Here is a 17,606-nt window from a genome sequence, read left to right on the forward strand (position 1 = left end):
AAGAAAAAAGTCGTACCCCTCATTTCCCAGCAACACTTCTTGGAGGTGGATGACAACGGTTGTTGCAATGAGAAGGCCAGCTTGGCATGGTTTCCACAGTGATGTGGACGCCATTTTCGTACTTCTAATGGTGTCCATTGCCGTGTGCAACGTGCCTAGGGCGGCATAATACTTGGCCATACTCCTGCGACTTAAGGCCATTGTCGGGTTGCGAGACGACATTAGAAAATACCATTTGAAAATGAGCTCCAAAAACCATGCAGTGGTTTCAGCTTCTTCTTCAATTACAGATGCTCTTATTAAAAACCGAATAGCAGCTGGTGCTTCGCGGAAAAACTGAACGGCAACACCAACTTTCATTTTCGTGAAATGGCCACTGCTAGTGTGCACCTCGCATAGGTTGGGCGCTACCTTGAGCTCGTGCTCTGCGTCATAGTCGAGCACAGCCTGAACATGCTCGAGTTTGACCTCCGATGATGGCCGGTTGTTCTCCTTTACAGTGGCGTCACTCAACGTAAAAACTGATGAACTTAGTAACTGTCCTCTGAGATTTTTGAGAACGTGTGCAGGGTCAGCCGTGAAAAACAGTTGCTTTCCATCCAAACATGGGTGTGGTATAGACCACACAGTTGAGGAGTTCCTGTGGCTTGAAAAGCCAGTCTCGCCACGTCGCTCGATTTGACGCACCCATATCAGATGTCACAACACGAACTCTGAGGGACACCTGGCTGCATAATTGAACAAGCTCAAGGACATAGTTCTTGAGCACAGAGCCCTCTACGTGATGTCCGGTGAATTCATAAGCGATCACCTGTTTCCACCTCTGATTTAAACCACCTAGCATGAACACTAACGCGTGCTTGGCAGGCTCGTCAGGCTTTGGCGGTAGCGTCTTTCTTCCAAGGAGCGCATCTTCAGCACGGTCCAACTCATATCCACTTGAAATCTCCATTTCATCCAAAAAAAGGATGCAATCTTTCTCCACCTCCTCCATGGCAATTGCCTTGCACCGCATGACGTCAATCACCTCGTGAAGTATCCCCGGAAGGAACTTCAAACCTTCGAGCCTGCGAGTCAGTGTCCTGTTTGAGGGAAGGGGATATCCCTGCTTTCTGAGCGTTTCATATCCAGTTGTCCCGCAAGCGTACTTAATTTGAAGGCCTTGCTTGACCGTTTCAGGCGTCCAGGAATTGCCCCGGTTGTTGCTCCTAGACAGAGCACGGAGCTGATCTTCATTCAGGAACTTGACATTTTTTGAAAAATTCCTGATTTCGCTTTCAAGCCTCTGAACTTGATTTTTGAGGCCCTTGATACTGTTTCTGGCGGCAGCATGATGGTCCTGAAGGTCTGTGTATTTCCTCGTGATGTCCGCTAGCTGCTTCTTCAGCTCTGCAGAATACGAGGAAGCAGTCTGGGTCCCACTAGGTTCGCCGGCTTGCTCTCTCCTGTCTGCATCCTGAACCTGCTGTGGACACTCAGCAATGACATTGCTGACCTGGAACGAGTCCATTTCGGATGTATCTTCCTGAAGCGGAGGTCTGAATTGATACTGCTCCGTGGTCTCAGAGAGCGTTATTCCTTCACATGACGAGCTGCTTGCTACCACAGGGGTCGGATTTGATTTACCATTTGAGAGCGAGATCTCTGAAGCCGCTCTCTCTTCGGTGCTTTTCGCTCCTTAGGTAAAGCTGCAACGTAAAAAAATATGCACTTTAAGATCGGTTTATTCGACCTGGCGAGCTAGTACATTCTTTTCTACAACAAGCAAGATGGGACCAAGGATCACATCTTTTCTACAGTGTACTCTTGAGAACGCACATAAACTGGAGCAAGCATGTTAATGTTGTACGCTAACGTGCACGAACCCGACATTTCCAGAGGGTTAAAAATGTTTTTTTTTATTTAATGCTATCCACAAGCATGTTCCCGAGACGGCTTGTAAGCAATGCAGGTAACAATTGCTATATAATACTTATCCGGACTTTAGAAATAACAACTTACGTTTGAATGAAAAAAGAGTTGGAACTGCATGCGGCTTCAGCTTTTTCCATCCATCTGAACGATGCTGTTCAAAGCTGCTTGGTTCAAAGTGAGCCTGCAAATGAATGTGTAAGGTTGAGGCACATTAGAATTTTTGTTTCACTGTAGATGATATAGACAAAACCAAGTATATCATATAACTGGTATGTCCAAAACTGTGTAGTATAACCAAGTGTGTCATAAATGAAACTTTGTTTTACACTTGCTTGACGGAGAGCATCCGTAGAGCACCCAGAGCGAGATTTTATTTACAGACCCCAAGTATAGATAATTAATATAGCAACGTGCGAACAAAAATTCCAGTCATCATGAATATGTGCTCGCAGCAAACAATGCAGGTCATAGAGACGAGGGGGTGCATGTGCTCAAGGACAGGGTGCGAAATAAGTGATAGCAGGTACCAAGAAAAGCCTATGCAGAATGCACTGAAAAAGTGAAGCTTTATTTTCGCATGCATTACTATTCGAACAAATTCACTTTTTCTCAGCTGTTATAAAATTTTTAGGACAGTACCACTAATTTTATTTGTAACAAGCACATGAGCACAATTATGCCATGTGTACTATAAGCGGCTTTCCGCGCATCTTATACCGAGCAATGAAATCAATTAGGTGGCATCAGTGATGTGAGCTGCAGTCGGTACACTGTTACGGCTGTCGCTAAACGTTTTAATGCGAGGGCAGCTCTCGCATTCCTTGGCTCGTTGTGCGAAAAGCCCGCCGTTGCCGTGGCAGCAGCACCTCCCCCCCCCACCCCGTATTTAACCCGGGGGGTGGGGGGGGTTATGACGAGTGTATTGTCGCCGCGGGGGTGACAATGCACAAGTTTAAACCTGTCGGCGTGGTGAAGGAATGTAGAAGAACTTCTTGCTGGGCGAGTTGGTGCATAGCTTTCTTGGGATCAAGCATAGCTTTCTTGGGAAGGAAGGAGCGAGCAGACAGCGGAATATTTCTGCAGCTACCGAGTGCATTATAAGGAAAATCCCGCGGTCAACATCAGCTGGCCTTCAGTTTTCGGAGAGCGAGGTTGCGGTGCTATGCCGTCTTCACCTTCTGAGGTTCAATCACTCGCGTCCACATCACCACTCGAGACAGCAAAGCGTGGCCGTAGGCGGCAGGGCATGGTGAGAACTCCGCAAATAAAACCCAGCTGAGAGATCGCAATATGACCGATTTGTCGTCTCGCTTTGTCGCGACCTCATAATAAGCAACTTTCGGAGCCTCGCAAAAATTACATAGCCGCACTACACATTGCAGTAGCATTTCGCCGCAGCCCTACACTCAGCAACAAGTAACGCTCTCGCCTTTACACAACATAATGATTGCTTAGGAGCCCACATAATCGAAATAGACTGCACTTTTCCTTTATTTTACTATGAAGGGGAATTGCGTGCGCCATTGTGAAGAGATTTCATGTTCATTGTTTCAAGTTAAAATGCAGTCAGTGAGTCAGAAGAGCAGGCGCACCAAAAAACGCCTCAAGCTTTTTTTCAGCGAGAAAGTCTCATTCGAAGGAAAATACTCGAACAACGCCTCCTTTTTTTTCTTTTTTCAGTCTCTCTCGTCAAGAGAACGCGGGCATTTTTGTTTTCTTAAAAGGTGCGGAACTTTCCGGGCAGCGATACTCGTTCTGTGAGCAATCTAATTTGCTCCCAACATTTGCCACACAATCCCTGTGCACGAAGTTGCTAATCCTCAGCGGCACTTAATTTCAGAGCGATCATATTTACATGTCCCTGTTCAGACCTTCCACACGTTCTCTCAATAAAAATGAATCGCGTACCTCAACGGCACGCACATGCGAATCCTTTGTCATACGAAGGAAAGTTTTACTCACGCTGCACATGCACGATGTGTTTGTCGGTTGCCACTTGTCGCGCTTGGTCTTTACTGTCCAAAGCAGCCTTCTCTTGGGGTCCCCCGCAGGGGCGTCTGCGTCAGCAGGCATTTGGTGTGTTGCGACACCACGTACCCGAGCACACGAGGGTTGGACCCTCCCGCGTGTAGCCGTGCGCGGCTTAGCCGTGTCCGGGGAAAAGGGGATCCTGGGGGTTGAGCCAATTCCGGGTGTTTGGACCTTTACGGCCCCTCGGCGGCGGCAACACACCCCTTTGGCCTCGGCTTCACGTAGATGGCACCCCCGGACTGACCCACCCGGGGGAAATCGGCAGTCGCCTTTTCCTGTCCTCCTCTCCAATCTTCGTCTTTCTCTCTCGCCTTTTTCATCTTTCCTGTCTTCTTCTCTCTTCCATTTACTTCCTTTCTCCACGGCGGCAAGGGTTAACCTTGTGTATGTGCCCTCCCTTGGGTATAATATATTAGGTTATAGCGGCAGTGTACGGTTGGCGCCTGCAGCCTTACCCGTTAAGTCCTGCAGCGTCCCCAAGTTGGGCTCCATGGTGGGTGGCCGCCATTGCTGCTGAAAACATACCAAATTACTATGGGAACATCCGCATTTCCCCGCCTACTTGATCGTCACCCTCAGAAGAGGGGACGCACCGAAGACTTAAGCACTTCTTTCAACCGCACGAAAGAGACCTATCCAAAATACCACGTAATACACAGTGGGAGTCCTGAAAAACAAGCTAGATTTATTTCTCCATTCACAGTAGCAAAATCTTTGACCGAAGCCTTAGGGTCAGGTTATAAGGTAACGAAAATGGCTAGCGGGGACCTTCTCCTTGATATCCCTCAGAAACAACAGTACGAAAAGCTTGGCAGTCTTGTCACATTTGGTAACATACCAATATCTATTACGCAACACCGAACAATGAACAGCTCACGGGGAGTCGTGTCAGAGGCAGACCTCCTAGACTTGACAGAAGCTGAACTCTTGGAAGGATGGAAAGAACAAAATGTCACTGAAGTAAAACCTATTATACTTAGACGAGACAACAAGGAAATCCCCACAAAGCATCTTATCCTAACATTTGCATCCAGCACACTGCCAGAAACTATCGAAACAGGATACATCAGATTAAATGTTCGACCATATATCCCCAACCCTAGAAGGTGTTTCAAATGTCAGAGGTTCAGCCATGGCTCGCAGAGCTGCCGTGGTCAAATAACTTGTGCAAAATGTGGAGTGCAGGACCACCCCTCCGACAACTGCAGTGGTGACCATCCCGCTTACTCACGCTCCTGTCCAAACTGGAAGAAAGAAAAAGATATAATCACCCTTAAAGTCAAGGAAAATATTTTGTTTAAGGAAGCCCGTAAAAGGTGCTCTCCTTTCCACAACACACCTTATGCTGATGCGGCGCGTCGGGGGGCGGCGTCGCAGCGGCCAATGCCAAGTGCCATGCCCGCGTGCAGTGAGCAGGCACCTTTGGCGTCTGCCCCCAGGGTGGAAGTAGGTAAGCCTACTCCATCCAACCAGCAAACCGGCCAGGCTACCCTTGGGTTGCCGGCCCCACAAGAGTTATTGGCGGCAACCTGCGCTACACGCAGCGATCCCGCAGTACCGATAGTGGCCCCGAAGGTAGGCGCAGCCGAGGCTGCCTCGACCTCCCCGGCCCCTCCCAGCGCTGGCAACAGCCGGCGCAGCCAAATTCCTCAGGGAGCCCCATCGACCTCCGGGCAGGTGGGCGCAGGGGTTTTGCCTTCCGAGGTGAGACTCTCCCGAAAAACTTCTCGCTCGCAAGAGCGCGTGTCCGGCGCCTCACAAGAGGCAATGGACACAACACCTATCCCCACGGCGCGCCAAGCGCCTAAGGAGCGGCGAGGTTCCCTCGAACGCTTCAAAAAAGGCAAAACCCCGGTTACAGGGCCTCGAAAGAGCTCTGTAATCTAATGCATCACTTCCGTTTCCGTACACACAGCACTAATTTACACTAAATATGGATACACAAATCTTACAATGAAACGTCAGAGGTCTCCTTAGAAACCTTGATGATGTACAAGAACTCATCCACAAACACAATCTAAAAGTGCTGTGTTTACAGGAAACACACTTAAAACCAAAACACACAAACTTTCTTCGACAGCATGTCACTTATCGCAAAGATCGCGACGATGCTATCGCATCATCGGGCGGTGTCGCCATTGTAATTCAAAAAAGCATAGCCTGTCAACGTTTGCAGCTACGAACGGCCCTTGAGGCAGTGGTGGTTCGAGTTATTCTGCTAAACAAGCTTATCACTATTTGCTCACTTTATATACACCCACATTATAAACTAAGCAAACATGAATTTCAGTCCTTTATTGATGAATTGCCAGAACCCTATGCTGTTCTTGGCGATTTCAATGCACATAACTACCTGTGGGGCGACCCTCGAATAGACGCACGAGGACGTCTTGTCGAACAGTTCCTTTTTTCTTCTGGTGCTTGTCTGTTGAATAAAAAGGAACACACATATTACTCTCCTGCAAACACAACCTATTCTTCCATAGATCTTAGCATAGTCTCGCCGTCTTTACTGCTTGAGCTTGAATGGGAAGTTAACGACAACCCTTACGGAAGCGACCACTTCCCTATACTGCTAAGATCTCCAAAAGAAAACGAATATCCACCACACGCTCCTAGGTGGAAGATTGAGACAGCGGATTGGGAGAAATTTCAATCTCTTACTAGTATCTCATGGGCTTAGCTGTCTTCGTTAGGAATTGATGCTGCAGTCGAGTTCTCTACAGCCTTCATAATATATGTCGGATCAAAATGCATATCCGAAGTAAGTGGTTTGGCATGCAAACGACGTGTACCGTGGTGGAACGGCGAATGTAGGATCGCTCGTAAGAATCAGAACAAGGCATGGGGGTTGCTGCAAGCCTCCCCCACTGCGGAGAATCTTATAAATTTAAAAAAAGTAAAATCCCAAGGCAGGAGAACCCACCGACAGGCCAGACGAGAAAGTTGGCAGAACTTTCTATCGAGTATTAACTCGTTCAGAGATGAGGCCAAAGCCTGGAACAGGGTCAATAGGATAAGAGGACGACAAGCATATGCACTCCCTTTAGTAAACACAGAAGGCGATACCCTACAAGATCAGGCGGACTCACTTGGAGAGCACTTTGAAAGCGTGTCAAGTGCCAACCATTACTCGCAATCCTTTCTGAAATATAAACAAATAGAAGAATGTAAGGCACTCATGAGAAAATGTCAACAGAGTGAGCCTTACAACCGTCCTTTCAGCATTGCCGAATTGAGAGCTGCCTTGAGCGCATGCAAGAGCTCCGCACCAGGATCTGATAGAATCATGTACGAAATGCTGAGAAACTTACACAATGACACACAAGTAACACTGCTTTCACTTTTCAACACTATCTGGGACGCAGGGTACCTTCCGACCACATGGAAAGAAGCCATTGTGGTCCCTGTTTAAAACAAGGCAAAGATCCTTCCTCAGTGGCAAGCTACCGCCCGATAGCCCTCACAAGTTGCATGTGTAAGGTATTTGAAAAAATGATAAATCGGCGACTGATCCATTTCCTTGAACAGAACAAAATGCTTGATCCCTATCAGTGTGGCTTCCGAGAAGGGCGCTCCACAACCGACCATCTTGTACGTATTGAGGGAAATATCCGGGACGCATTTATACATAAACAGTCCTTCCTCTCGATATTTCTCGACATCGAAAAGGTGTATGACACAACGTGGCGATACGGCATCTTGCGAGACTTATCGGAAATGGGCATTCATGGTAATATCTCCAACGTAATAAAAAGCTACTTGTCCGATCGTACCTTCCGGGTGAAAGTCGGCAATGTGCTGTCACGTCCTTTTACACAAGAAACTGGTGTACCCCAGGGAGGCGTGCTCAGCTGCACACTTTTTATTGTTAAGATGACAACGCTTCGTGCTTCCTTACCACCGGCCATTTTGTATTCCGTCTATGTGGACGACATTCAAATAGGCTTCAAATCCTGTAACCTCGCAGTATGCGAGAGACAGGTACAGCATGGATTGAACAAGGTGTCAGGGTTGGCAGAGAAAAATGGTTTTAAACCAATCCTCAAAAGAGTTCCTGCGTGCTGTTTACAAGGAAGAGAGGCCTGGTTCCGGATCCTTGCTTGGAAATGTGTGGACATCAGATACCTGTAAACAAAGAGCACAAATTTCTAGGTGTTATACTCGACAATAAACTTACTTTCGTCCCGCACATTAAACATCCTAAAGAAAAGTGTCTGAAAACAATAAACCTAATGAAACTTCTATCCCAGACTACGTGGGGTAGTGACAGGAAGTGCCTAATGAATCTCTATAAGAGCCTCATCCGGTCACGATTAGATTATGGTGCCGTGGTATATAACTCTGCCGCCCCGAGCGCACTAAAGATGCTTGACCCTGTTCACCATCTAGGTATCCGCTTAGCCACGGGCGCTTTCAGAACAAGCCCGATTGAAAGTTTATATGCCGAATCGAATTAATGGTCTCTCCACCTACAGAGATCAAACGTTAGCTTTACATATTTCCTTAAAGTACGCTCCAATCCTGAACATCCATGTTTTCATAACGTTACCGATATGAGGTGCGCTACACTTTTCAGCAATCGTCCCTCCATAAGACAGCCTTTCTCGCTGCGTGTGAAGCAGCTTAGCGATGAAATGCATGTCCCGCTCCTCGAGCATCGCTTAATGCACCTAACCAAGCTCTTACCTCCTTGGGAGTGGCAGGTGATAGAATGTGACATATCCTTTATAAAAGTTACAAAGCACGCTCCTGAGGCCGAAATCCGAATGCACTTCCTAGAACTCCAGCACAAGCACTCCTGCGCAGAGTTCTACACAGACGCTTCGAAGTCAAATGCCGGGGTATCCTATGCAGCCGTCGGCCCATCCTTTTCGGAATCCGATGTACTGCATCCGGAAACAAGTATCTTTACGGCCGAGGCCTACGCACTACTCTCTGCTGTAAAGCACATAAGAAAATCGAAACTTCCGAAAGCAGCGATCTATACAGACTCTCTCAGCGTCGTGAAGGCCTTAAAATCACTCAGCAAACATAAAAATCCCGTATTTAGTGAACTCTACACCGTCTTGTGTAAAGCGTACGTATCTAACCAGCATATCATTATATGCTGGGTGCCTGGCCATAGGAACATCGAGGGCAACGTTCTGGCGGACGAGATGGCCACGTCTATCGCATCGCAAGCCGTTAGCCCTACCGCTGAGGTGCCTGTCACATATCTCAGGCCTTTCTTGCGAAGGAGGATGCGCGGCCACTGGCAACGCATGTGGGACGCGGAAACAGATAATAAGCTCCACCTAATTAAGCCACAGTTAGGACTCTGGTCCTCTGCTACAAAATCACGCCGAACAGATGCCCTATTCTGTAGTCTAAGAATAGGACATACATTTGGCACCCACAATTTTATACTAACTGGAAATGAGCCCCCAACCTGTGGGAGATGCGGAGAGAGGCTGACGGTCCTCCATGTCCTCCTAGAGTGTCGGAAAGCCAGAATTCGGAAAGCCGAATCAGACAGAAAGAAACATTTTCCGTTAGCATACCGGCAGCATATTCCCCTTCATCCTGTAATGTTACTCGGCCCAGAACCACTCTTTGACACTAACGCAGTCCTAGACTTCCTGAAAGATGTTGTGTTACATGTAATTAGCCCCATACGTTCTTAGCGTCTCCTCTCTCCAGAGGATGCCGCTGTGATAGCTATCTTGTATAGCACATGCCTCTCGGCCCTTGCGTTTCAAGGGCTCTGGCGAGGCAGTAGTGCTCTTAGACAATTTTAGTCTCTCGCATATTTTATATAATGCATCATTCTTTTTAATGTATTTTAGTGATCATAGCACATGTCTTTAATCATTGCCATAATTTTATTATGGGTATTTTTTATGCAATTTACACAAACTCTTTTAGGCCCCTCTACAGCCAAGTCACATTAAATTCACAGAGCCCATCAGACCACGACATATTCATTACCACTAGCATGGCGCTCTTTGGCCATACCTGGCCCTTGCGCCATTAAACCTCAAACATCATCATCATCATTCTCTTGGGGTCCCTCGGGAACTGAAACATTCTCCATCCCTTTCTGGAGTGGTTGGTGCACTGCGGCACACAACAACCCGGCATCTTTCGATGTGCGCCACCGGTCAGCACCAAGAGAAAAGGCGACAGAGCGAACGCACGTGTTACGGCCGCCGCGCCGCCGCGAGAAAGGGCATGAAAATGGCCGCAGGTGGACTGTCCCGGCCGAGGAGGCGGCACTCGCCCTCCCAAAGGGTGACCTCACCCTATAGAGGGCGCGCGCGCATCGAGGCACCCTAGTGTGTTTCTTTAATAGTTGCGCGTGTGCCGTTGCCATGCGTGCGGCGCAGCCTGCTTCGCAAATCCAGCAGCTATGGCTCCGGTCATGCTGCGCAATGGTTTCGGAAGTATTAGTTGGCCTGAAGAGTTTCCATATTTCGCTGGCTAGACATAAAAAATTGTGATGTTACTTCGCCACAGCAGTCAATGGAGAATAAAGCCTTATCGCATGAGCTGACTCGCGCAAGCAAGGGTATGAGTGCTCTGCTGCTGGATCCGTAACAACGCTTAACAACATTTAGCACTAATTACATAAATTTACCGGATGCATCTCAGCGCTGAGTCCTCGTCCGCATGCGCATTTAAAAAAAAAAACCACATGGGTGGCTTAGTCGCGCGTGCGCCGGCAGTATGCACACACAACTCGTATTACAAGGCAGCTTCCCTCCCACATAATTCTTGGCAATGAATGGATAATATTTACTTTTCGTGTCGTTCGCTTCTTGCGGTGGCATTGGAAGGGGCTTGGCGGTGGTATTGCGAAAGAAAAATGGTTGGTACATATGCCGGATGGTGCATGCTATTGCTCATTTTGTTTCCGATGAAATGCCGACTGCACATTCTGCTGTTTGGTACGGGATGCCACGGCTGACCGTCTTCACTATCGAATAAACCCAGCACACACGCGAAATTTGGTTTAGAAACCTGCCCGACACCGCTTGACAGGGCGACAAGGCAGGAACTTACTCCGCTCGCCTGACTCCTTGTATCCAACGCCGCCTCCGTTCTTGTTCGTAGGGTTTAGATGGAAAGTCGCAGAAGGATACATCCTCCCTCATCTCGACGTAGTTGTGGCACTTATATACGCAACAGTACCGTCGGCGTCCTTTTGTTTTCCTTCGACTTTCAGCGCACGCAACGCCCGTACCAGTAGCAATCTTCTTTCGCGGGGGCGGCTGAGTTGTGAACGTTCCCCAGGGCGGCGCTGTAGGTGTCGTGAAAACTCCATCGCTAGTTCCCCATAAGCAGTTTCACGAGCGTTTTGTGTTCTCTAGGCCGTAGTGGCACTGAGCGACCCAAACGGCAGTGTGCATCAAGTTTGTGGGGTGACGAAGTTGCGCTTGCCCACGTGCAAACACAGTCAGCGGTGGCACGCGCTCCAACAAAAACGGGCGCATGGTTGCTATTTTGTGTAAGGAGGCGACCATCGACGTTTGAAGAATGTTTCCGCTAGGGGACCGATCAGCGCTGGTGTCGCAGGTGCAAACTAGAGCTTGGCTCGTCTACCATACAGGCACGGCACGTAGACACCATTTATGCCAGCAGACAATGATGAAAGAACGTTTCGAAATAGCGTTATTTGTAACACGAAATATTGAAGAACGAAAGATCTACAACAAAGAATTTTCACACAATTTTACTCGCATACGGGAACATAAAGTTCTTCGTGACTTTGCCGGGAGGGCTGTTTTCTTTTCCACTGGCGCAACAACAGAGAAGGCTTGCCTTGCCTCTTGTGCCCAGATGGTTTCGTTTTTTTATGTTCTTTGAAGTAACACGCCTACGGGCGCTCCGCAAACGGTAAACTCGCTTCTTTCGCGTTCTTGTTTGATTTCCTCCCCTGCAGTCTCCCCTGAAAGCACAGATCGGCGCCGTGTGCCACCTGGCGCTCCCGGAGAACTCTACGCTGAAGGAGTTTGTGGAACCGCTGGTGCCGTTCCGCTCCCTCAAGTGCTGCCGCGCCTTGAACATTGGCTTCGGTCAGCCCGACGTGCCCCAGGACCTCATTGTGAGAATCTGACCACCACAAACAGTAACAGCCGCATGCACTTCCGCGTGTAGCGCACAATCCTGTGACACCCAGTGTCCGGCAGATGGTCTGCAGAATAGCATGATATCTATAGACGAAAGGTTAGTGCTCAGCAGTGCCGTCTCGGAGGCCCGAACAATGCAAAGAAGAGCGACAAGACTTCGCTAGAGAGTCACAGTATTGAATAAATAAATAAATAAATAAATAAATAAATAAATAAATAAATACATAAATAAATAAATAAATAAATAAATATTGCTCCTAAGGTCACCGTCTCTGCTTACTCAAAACGATCTTTGAACGCGACGACCGTTTCGATTAAGCAGCTTTAAGGAAGCGAATCTCAGGATGGCAACTAGCTCACGAATCTCAGCATGGCCAAGCAGCTCCAAAGAAGGCCATATATTGGAAATAAAATTAGACAGCTAATCAGTCTTCTTTGTTAGAAAAGCTCGAGAACCTGACTCAGAAATCAGAAAATTGAATATATAGTCTCTCGAAGGCACCCGGGTAATGCATATATTCACATTTTGACGCTGTATTGCTAGTCGCAGCTAATATCAGCATCGCACGCACCACGTGACAGCATAATTTGCACTTCAGTGTTGTTGTACTGAGCATTTTTCTCTCTATTTGCCTTTAGGTTGCTGCTGTTGTTGCCGTTAAACACAATTCTGAATCACTTCGCACTAACAGACGATAGATTCATCGAAATATATAGCGACTCGAAAACGGCTATTAGAGCTTTCAATAGGGGAAAGATTGCCCCGCAGGCTGCGAGAATAATTAACAAAAGGCAAACAAATGTTACACGTTACATTTATTGGTTCCCGGCGCACCTTGGTTCACTTGATGGCATTCCAGTCAATCCAAATGAATCGGCCAACAGCGTCGCCCGCGACCTTACAGACCGGGCCGCTTTTACATATGGTTTTGATTCTGCTGGATTGGAGAACTTACATAGAGATACGCTCATTACATACAATGAAATTACAAAACATTACTACATGGGAAGGAGGGAGTTTCCACCCCCTCACTATAGGCTAAACAGAGCACAAGCATTTACACTTAGACAATTACAGACAGAGTCTTATTATTCACCTGCACAAATAAAGAAATGGTATAACATTGCAGACATGAATATTATATGCAAAGCATGCAAACAGGAGATATGCACGCTTGAACATCTGCTCTGGGAGTGTGGGTCGCTCGGCCCTGGCATTTCCCGGAATCGGTTTTTAGGAATGATCAGATCTCCTGATCATATCCCTCAAGTCCTGGCTGTCCAGTACGCCCGTGATAGGGCTAGGAGGCTTGACCTCCCGGTCCCAACATGGAACTAGCCAGGCAGGTGGCAACACCTTGTACAGGACCAGATTAAAGTTTTTCCTCCTCCTCCTCCTCCTCCGTGCCTACGAGTTCCATCTTCGCACTCCTTGCTGTATTCTTGGATCGTTATGCTATACCTACGCATTGCTTGCCTGCCGGCCTAAGTAATAGAGAGATGGATATAGCTAGCTATAAAATCCGTTATGTAGCCTAGAACTACGTGCCTCCAGCTGCCCCATTTTACCTTTATGTAAGCTAAGACAATGAGTGATACATATATTACATGGCAAAACGCAAAAAAGTCAAATGATGCACTAAGTGATGGTGTAGAGGAGCACTTTCATTTCAAAGAGTAGAAGGAATACAGAAACGCTTATTAAATCCTTTCGAGACTGTTGATCCTAGGTTCTACCAGACAAGTAGTACCCGTTGCTTTTGTAAGTGTGCGCCGTCAGAGCCACCAATATTTTAGAGGACAAATCGCAGTCTACATAGACGTCCTACCACATTGCCGCGCTCTTTTAGTCAACCCATTGTGACGAACATGTCGCGTCAGTTTAATTTAGCCGAATGCAAGTTTAATCGACGTAAGATTCTTTTAATTGAAGGTGGTAGAGAAGAAAAATATACAGACCCTCCCAGCTATCGTACAACGCGTGTTTGAAAGAGGACGATTGTCAGTAATGCGAAATTTGAGCGCAGCTCTGTGTGTTTACATTTCGCGATACATTGACTGGCGCTCACAATCTGTCTCATGCGGCACGTTGCAAAGGGAGTGAACTGTGACGCGACTGCCTCGCTAATCGGAAGATTGCGAGAAGCAGCGCGTGGGTGACGCGCCGGCGTGGCTCACAGCAGCCGCCGCAGACAGACCTCCGTCATGCAGCTATTTGTATCCACATATATTATCGGTGGACGTGCTCACCTTATCGATGCCTTAACGATGGCGTCATCGGCAAGCAGACAGCGCACACTCCTCTGGCGTCATCTCGTAGTCATCGTCCCCGCAGATTGCGGCTTGCGTGGCACGACAATTTTCTTCTCACGTTTCCCCATTCCCTTCTGCTCTGCCTTCTGCCTCATGGTTCCGCTGCACCCTCTTCCTCCGCTTTCCTCCTCGCGCTCTCTTCATCATCGCAGTATTTCGTTCCTCGTTACGCTCCACGTTCGTTCTTTCATCCTTCACTAGCTGTGCTCATTCACTCGGTTACGCTGAGGACGCCGACGCTCAACGTAGGAACGGGCACTGAGGAGTTACGCTGTAAAAAAGCTGGGCCATTCTACGCAAATATAACCAAGTGCATCACACTCGACTAGAGCTGCAGCTGGTAATTATTTTCTTGGCACAATTAAAATAATTATTAATTTGTTGTTAGCTTATTTTTCAATTACTGCTCTGAATGCCATGCTGTCAATGAAGAATTCGCAAGAGATTCAAAGAAACCTAAACTGGCACGTTTCCAGCCAGGTACTTTTTGCGCGTTTCTTTTTTCTTATACTGATAAAGAAAGCCCTCGAAAAAATTCACCGACGATTACGATACTCCCTAATTCGAAATTTGAGCGCAGCTGTATATGTGTTTTCCTTTCAGGATATATTGGTCGGCGAGGTCATTCTGTCGTGCGGCAAGTTGCACATTGAGCGAAGTGTGGTGCGACTACATCGCTAATCGGGAGATCGCGGGAGGCAGCGCGTGGTTGACGCGTGGGTGCGATTAACAGCAGCCGTCGCAGACGGACCTGCGCTCATGCAGCGCTTTGTTTCTATATATGGTATCGCCGCATGCCATATGTGACCAGACCACGGCGCACTACTCTGGCGGCATCTCGTACCGGTAGTCGCCGCAGAGCCCGTCTTGCGCGGCACTACGCGTTTCTTCTGACCCTTTCGCCATACCTTCTTCCGCCGCTTTCCTCCTCGCATTTCCTTCGCTATCGCCGTCTTCCACCCGCGCTCTGCCTTCGCTCTGTCACCCTTCACTGTGCTCGTTCGCTCGGTTACGACGACGCCGATTGAAGCGCTGACGCTAGCCGCAGGAATGGGCGCGTAAGAGCTGCGCTCTAAAATTAAACATTTCACGTGGGTAAGCGTCCGCCCGCATTATGTCGCGCTCTCAAACACGTTCCATGGGAATTAGTGGCAGATGTGGCGCTTTATAGGGCGCGCTCGGCCAGCGACAGCGCGGCGCGTTGGTGACTACAAGGAAAGAGTGCCCGTAATTGGTGGTTGATGCGTCGTGGAAAGAGTGCGCCCACTAACTCCCATAGAGCTCGTTTGAGGGCGCTGCTTTTTGGTTGCGGATGGAGGATTAGTCACATGATAGTCTTACAATTTCGCCAGCTTTCTTTCTCAGCCGGAAAAAAATACATGGGTAAGAAGTACCTGGTTTAAAACATGTCAGGTTTAAGTGTCTTTTAATTTTCTGCAAACTCTTCGTTCACAGCACACCAATGAAAGCAGTAAATAAATAATTTGTTATTTGGAAATCATTATTCAGTTCGATGGTATCAGCACCATAATTAATGGCGGCTGCTCTACTCGACTGTGAACGATGAGCAATTAGTTATATTTGCGATGAACACCTCGTCTTTTTTAAACATGCAATTCATAATAGCTGGGCACGCTGTATAGCTTGAGGATGTCCCTAAATCATTATAACAAAATGCCAGCTTGGAATATATGAATATAAACATGAAGATGTCACGAACTGACTTTGGCAAGACTGCTACTCTTGCAGACGGAACCTGGCTCTACGAGACCCGTTCGGGGCATTCTAGACAAATGCGTACATTAAGTTGCCAATTATTAAAGAGATCAACAATAAAGACCTACAATACTCGAACAGAAGAATTTGCACAAAGCCGTCTACGAAGCTGGTAGGGATGGTACTTATACAGGTACTGAGATTATTAATTATTAATTTACCTGTAGTACCTTAGTACCTGTATAATAAATTAATTATACAGCTGGTAAGATTATTAATTATTAGTACCTAAATATTGTCGGAGAAAGTTGAAGACATGGTAATGACATAAAATAAAAGCATAAAAAAGGCTGAAACTGCTCGCACAATCGCCCACGTTTGCGCAAGTGGGCCGACAGAAGCAATGGCGGCAATATAATATTCATTGTGGCACGATCATTGCGCCAAATGGATACACAGTTTGGGGATGCACTATCGGTGCCACAACCACACGGATAGCTCTGCCGAAGCGTTCACCGCGTCATCGCTACACTTTCCACGCCTGCACAAATCACCCGCCTCGACAACAGCAACAGATATATGTGCTCTGCTTTGTTTTCAAATACTGAGGTTATCGGTAGGAAAGATGGCCAGCTGGAAAGAGAGATTGTAGAGGCAGTGGCCATGTGACGCTTTAAAGATGGTGATTGCGTTAGGTCGCCTTCAGTTGCTGTTTCTCAAGGAGTGATTTTGTTTCTTTCCATGTGATACACACATGTTTGGAGCCTCAGTCTGTCGGCGCTTATCTTAGTTTTTGTATCGCACCCCTGTTCAAGGTAGCTCTGCGGTTTTATTGGTTTTTACGTTGTGTTTCGGGTGCACACGTGTGTCTTATCTATATAAGATTGGCGTTCGTTTCATTAAATCATCAGTTGTCAGTAGTGCTTCGTGTTGCCCCATACTTGAAGTCCCGTGTTTCCTTGCGGTAACTTCCTAAAATCATAAATGAACCTATTTCACGCCGACATAGATCACTGTTAAAAAAAACTCTTTGACGCCATCTTTGCAATGCCATGACACATCTCTGCAATGCAATTGCATTCATGCACTTTCTGCTCTGCAACGACAAAAAATATACCCTAAAGGTATCGGAATTGAACCCACGTCACAAGGGTTCCGCAAGGACAGCAGTCCGACGCATTACGAGGCTGTGCCAGAAATGGAAGGTGTATGTGCCGCTTTTCAGTGAACACCTGTGCGGAAACCCATCCATTGGGAAGAGAGTATGTTGTGCCAGCTGGGCGTGGTGGCAATCGCGAACGTGCACCCGTAGGGGGAGGGGGCAAAGTATGCGGTGCTACTTGGCCGTGGTGCAGGAAAACGCGGGCTGTAATGACATCCTTCCGCAGAATGTGTGCACTGTGCGAGCGCGGTGGCAAGAGGCGGTCAGGAAGTTGTAAGGCGCGATAAGCGCGAGTTAGGCCTAATAAACCTCACAAGTGGTAGCTCGTCTGGGATGCAGTTGGCAGGAATTCCGTACAA

The 17,606-nt window shown here is 47.7% G+C and overlaps 1 protein-coding gene across 2 annotated transcripts in view; it reads left to right on the forward strand.

Annotated features, from left to right (window-relative positions):
- The window catches only part of LOC139047535 (probable glutamate receptor), a 106,166-nt gene that overhangs the window by 29,330 nt on the left and 59,230 nt on the right, over positions 1-17,606 (forward strand). For both annotated transcript variants that reach the window (XM_070521363.1, XM_070521362.1), the window contains exon 4: positions 11,870-12,031. In XM_070521363.1, the coding sequence (XP_070377464.1) occupies positions 11,870-12,031 (162 nt within the window). The remainder of the gene's footprint in view (positions 1-11,869; positions 12,032-17,606) is intronic.

This window comes from Dermacentor albipictus, chromosome 7 (assembly GCF_038994185.2).
Source record: "Dermacentor albipictus isolate Rhodes 1998 colony chromosome 7, USDA_Dalb.pri_finalv2, whole genome shotgun sequence".
In the NCBI taxonomy this organism is placed as follows: Eukaryota; Metazoa; Arthropoda; class Arachnida; order Ixodida; family Ixodidae; genus Dermacentor; species Dermacentor albipictus.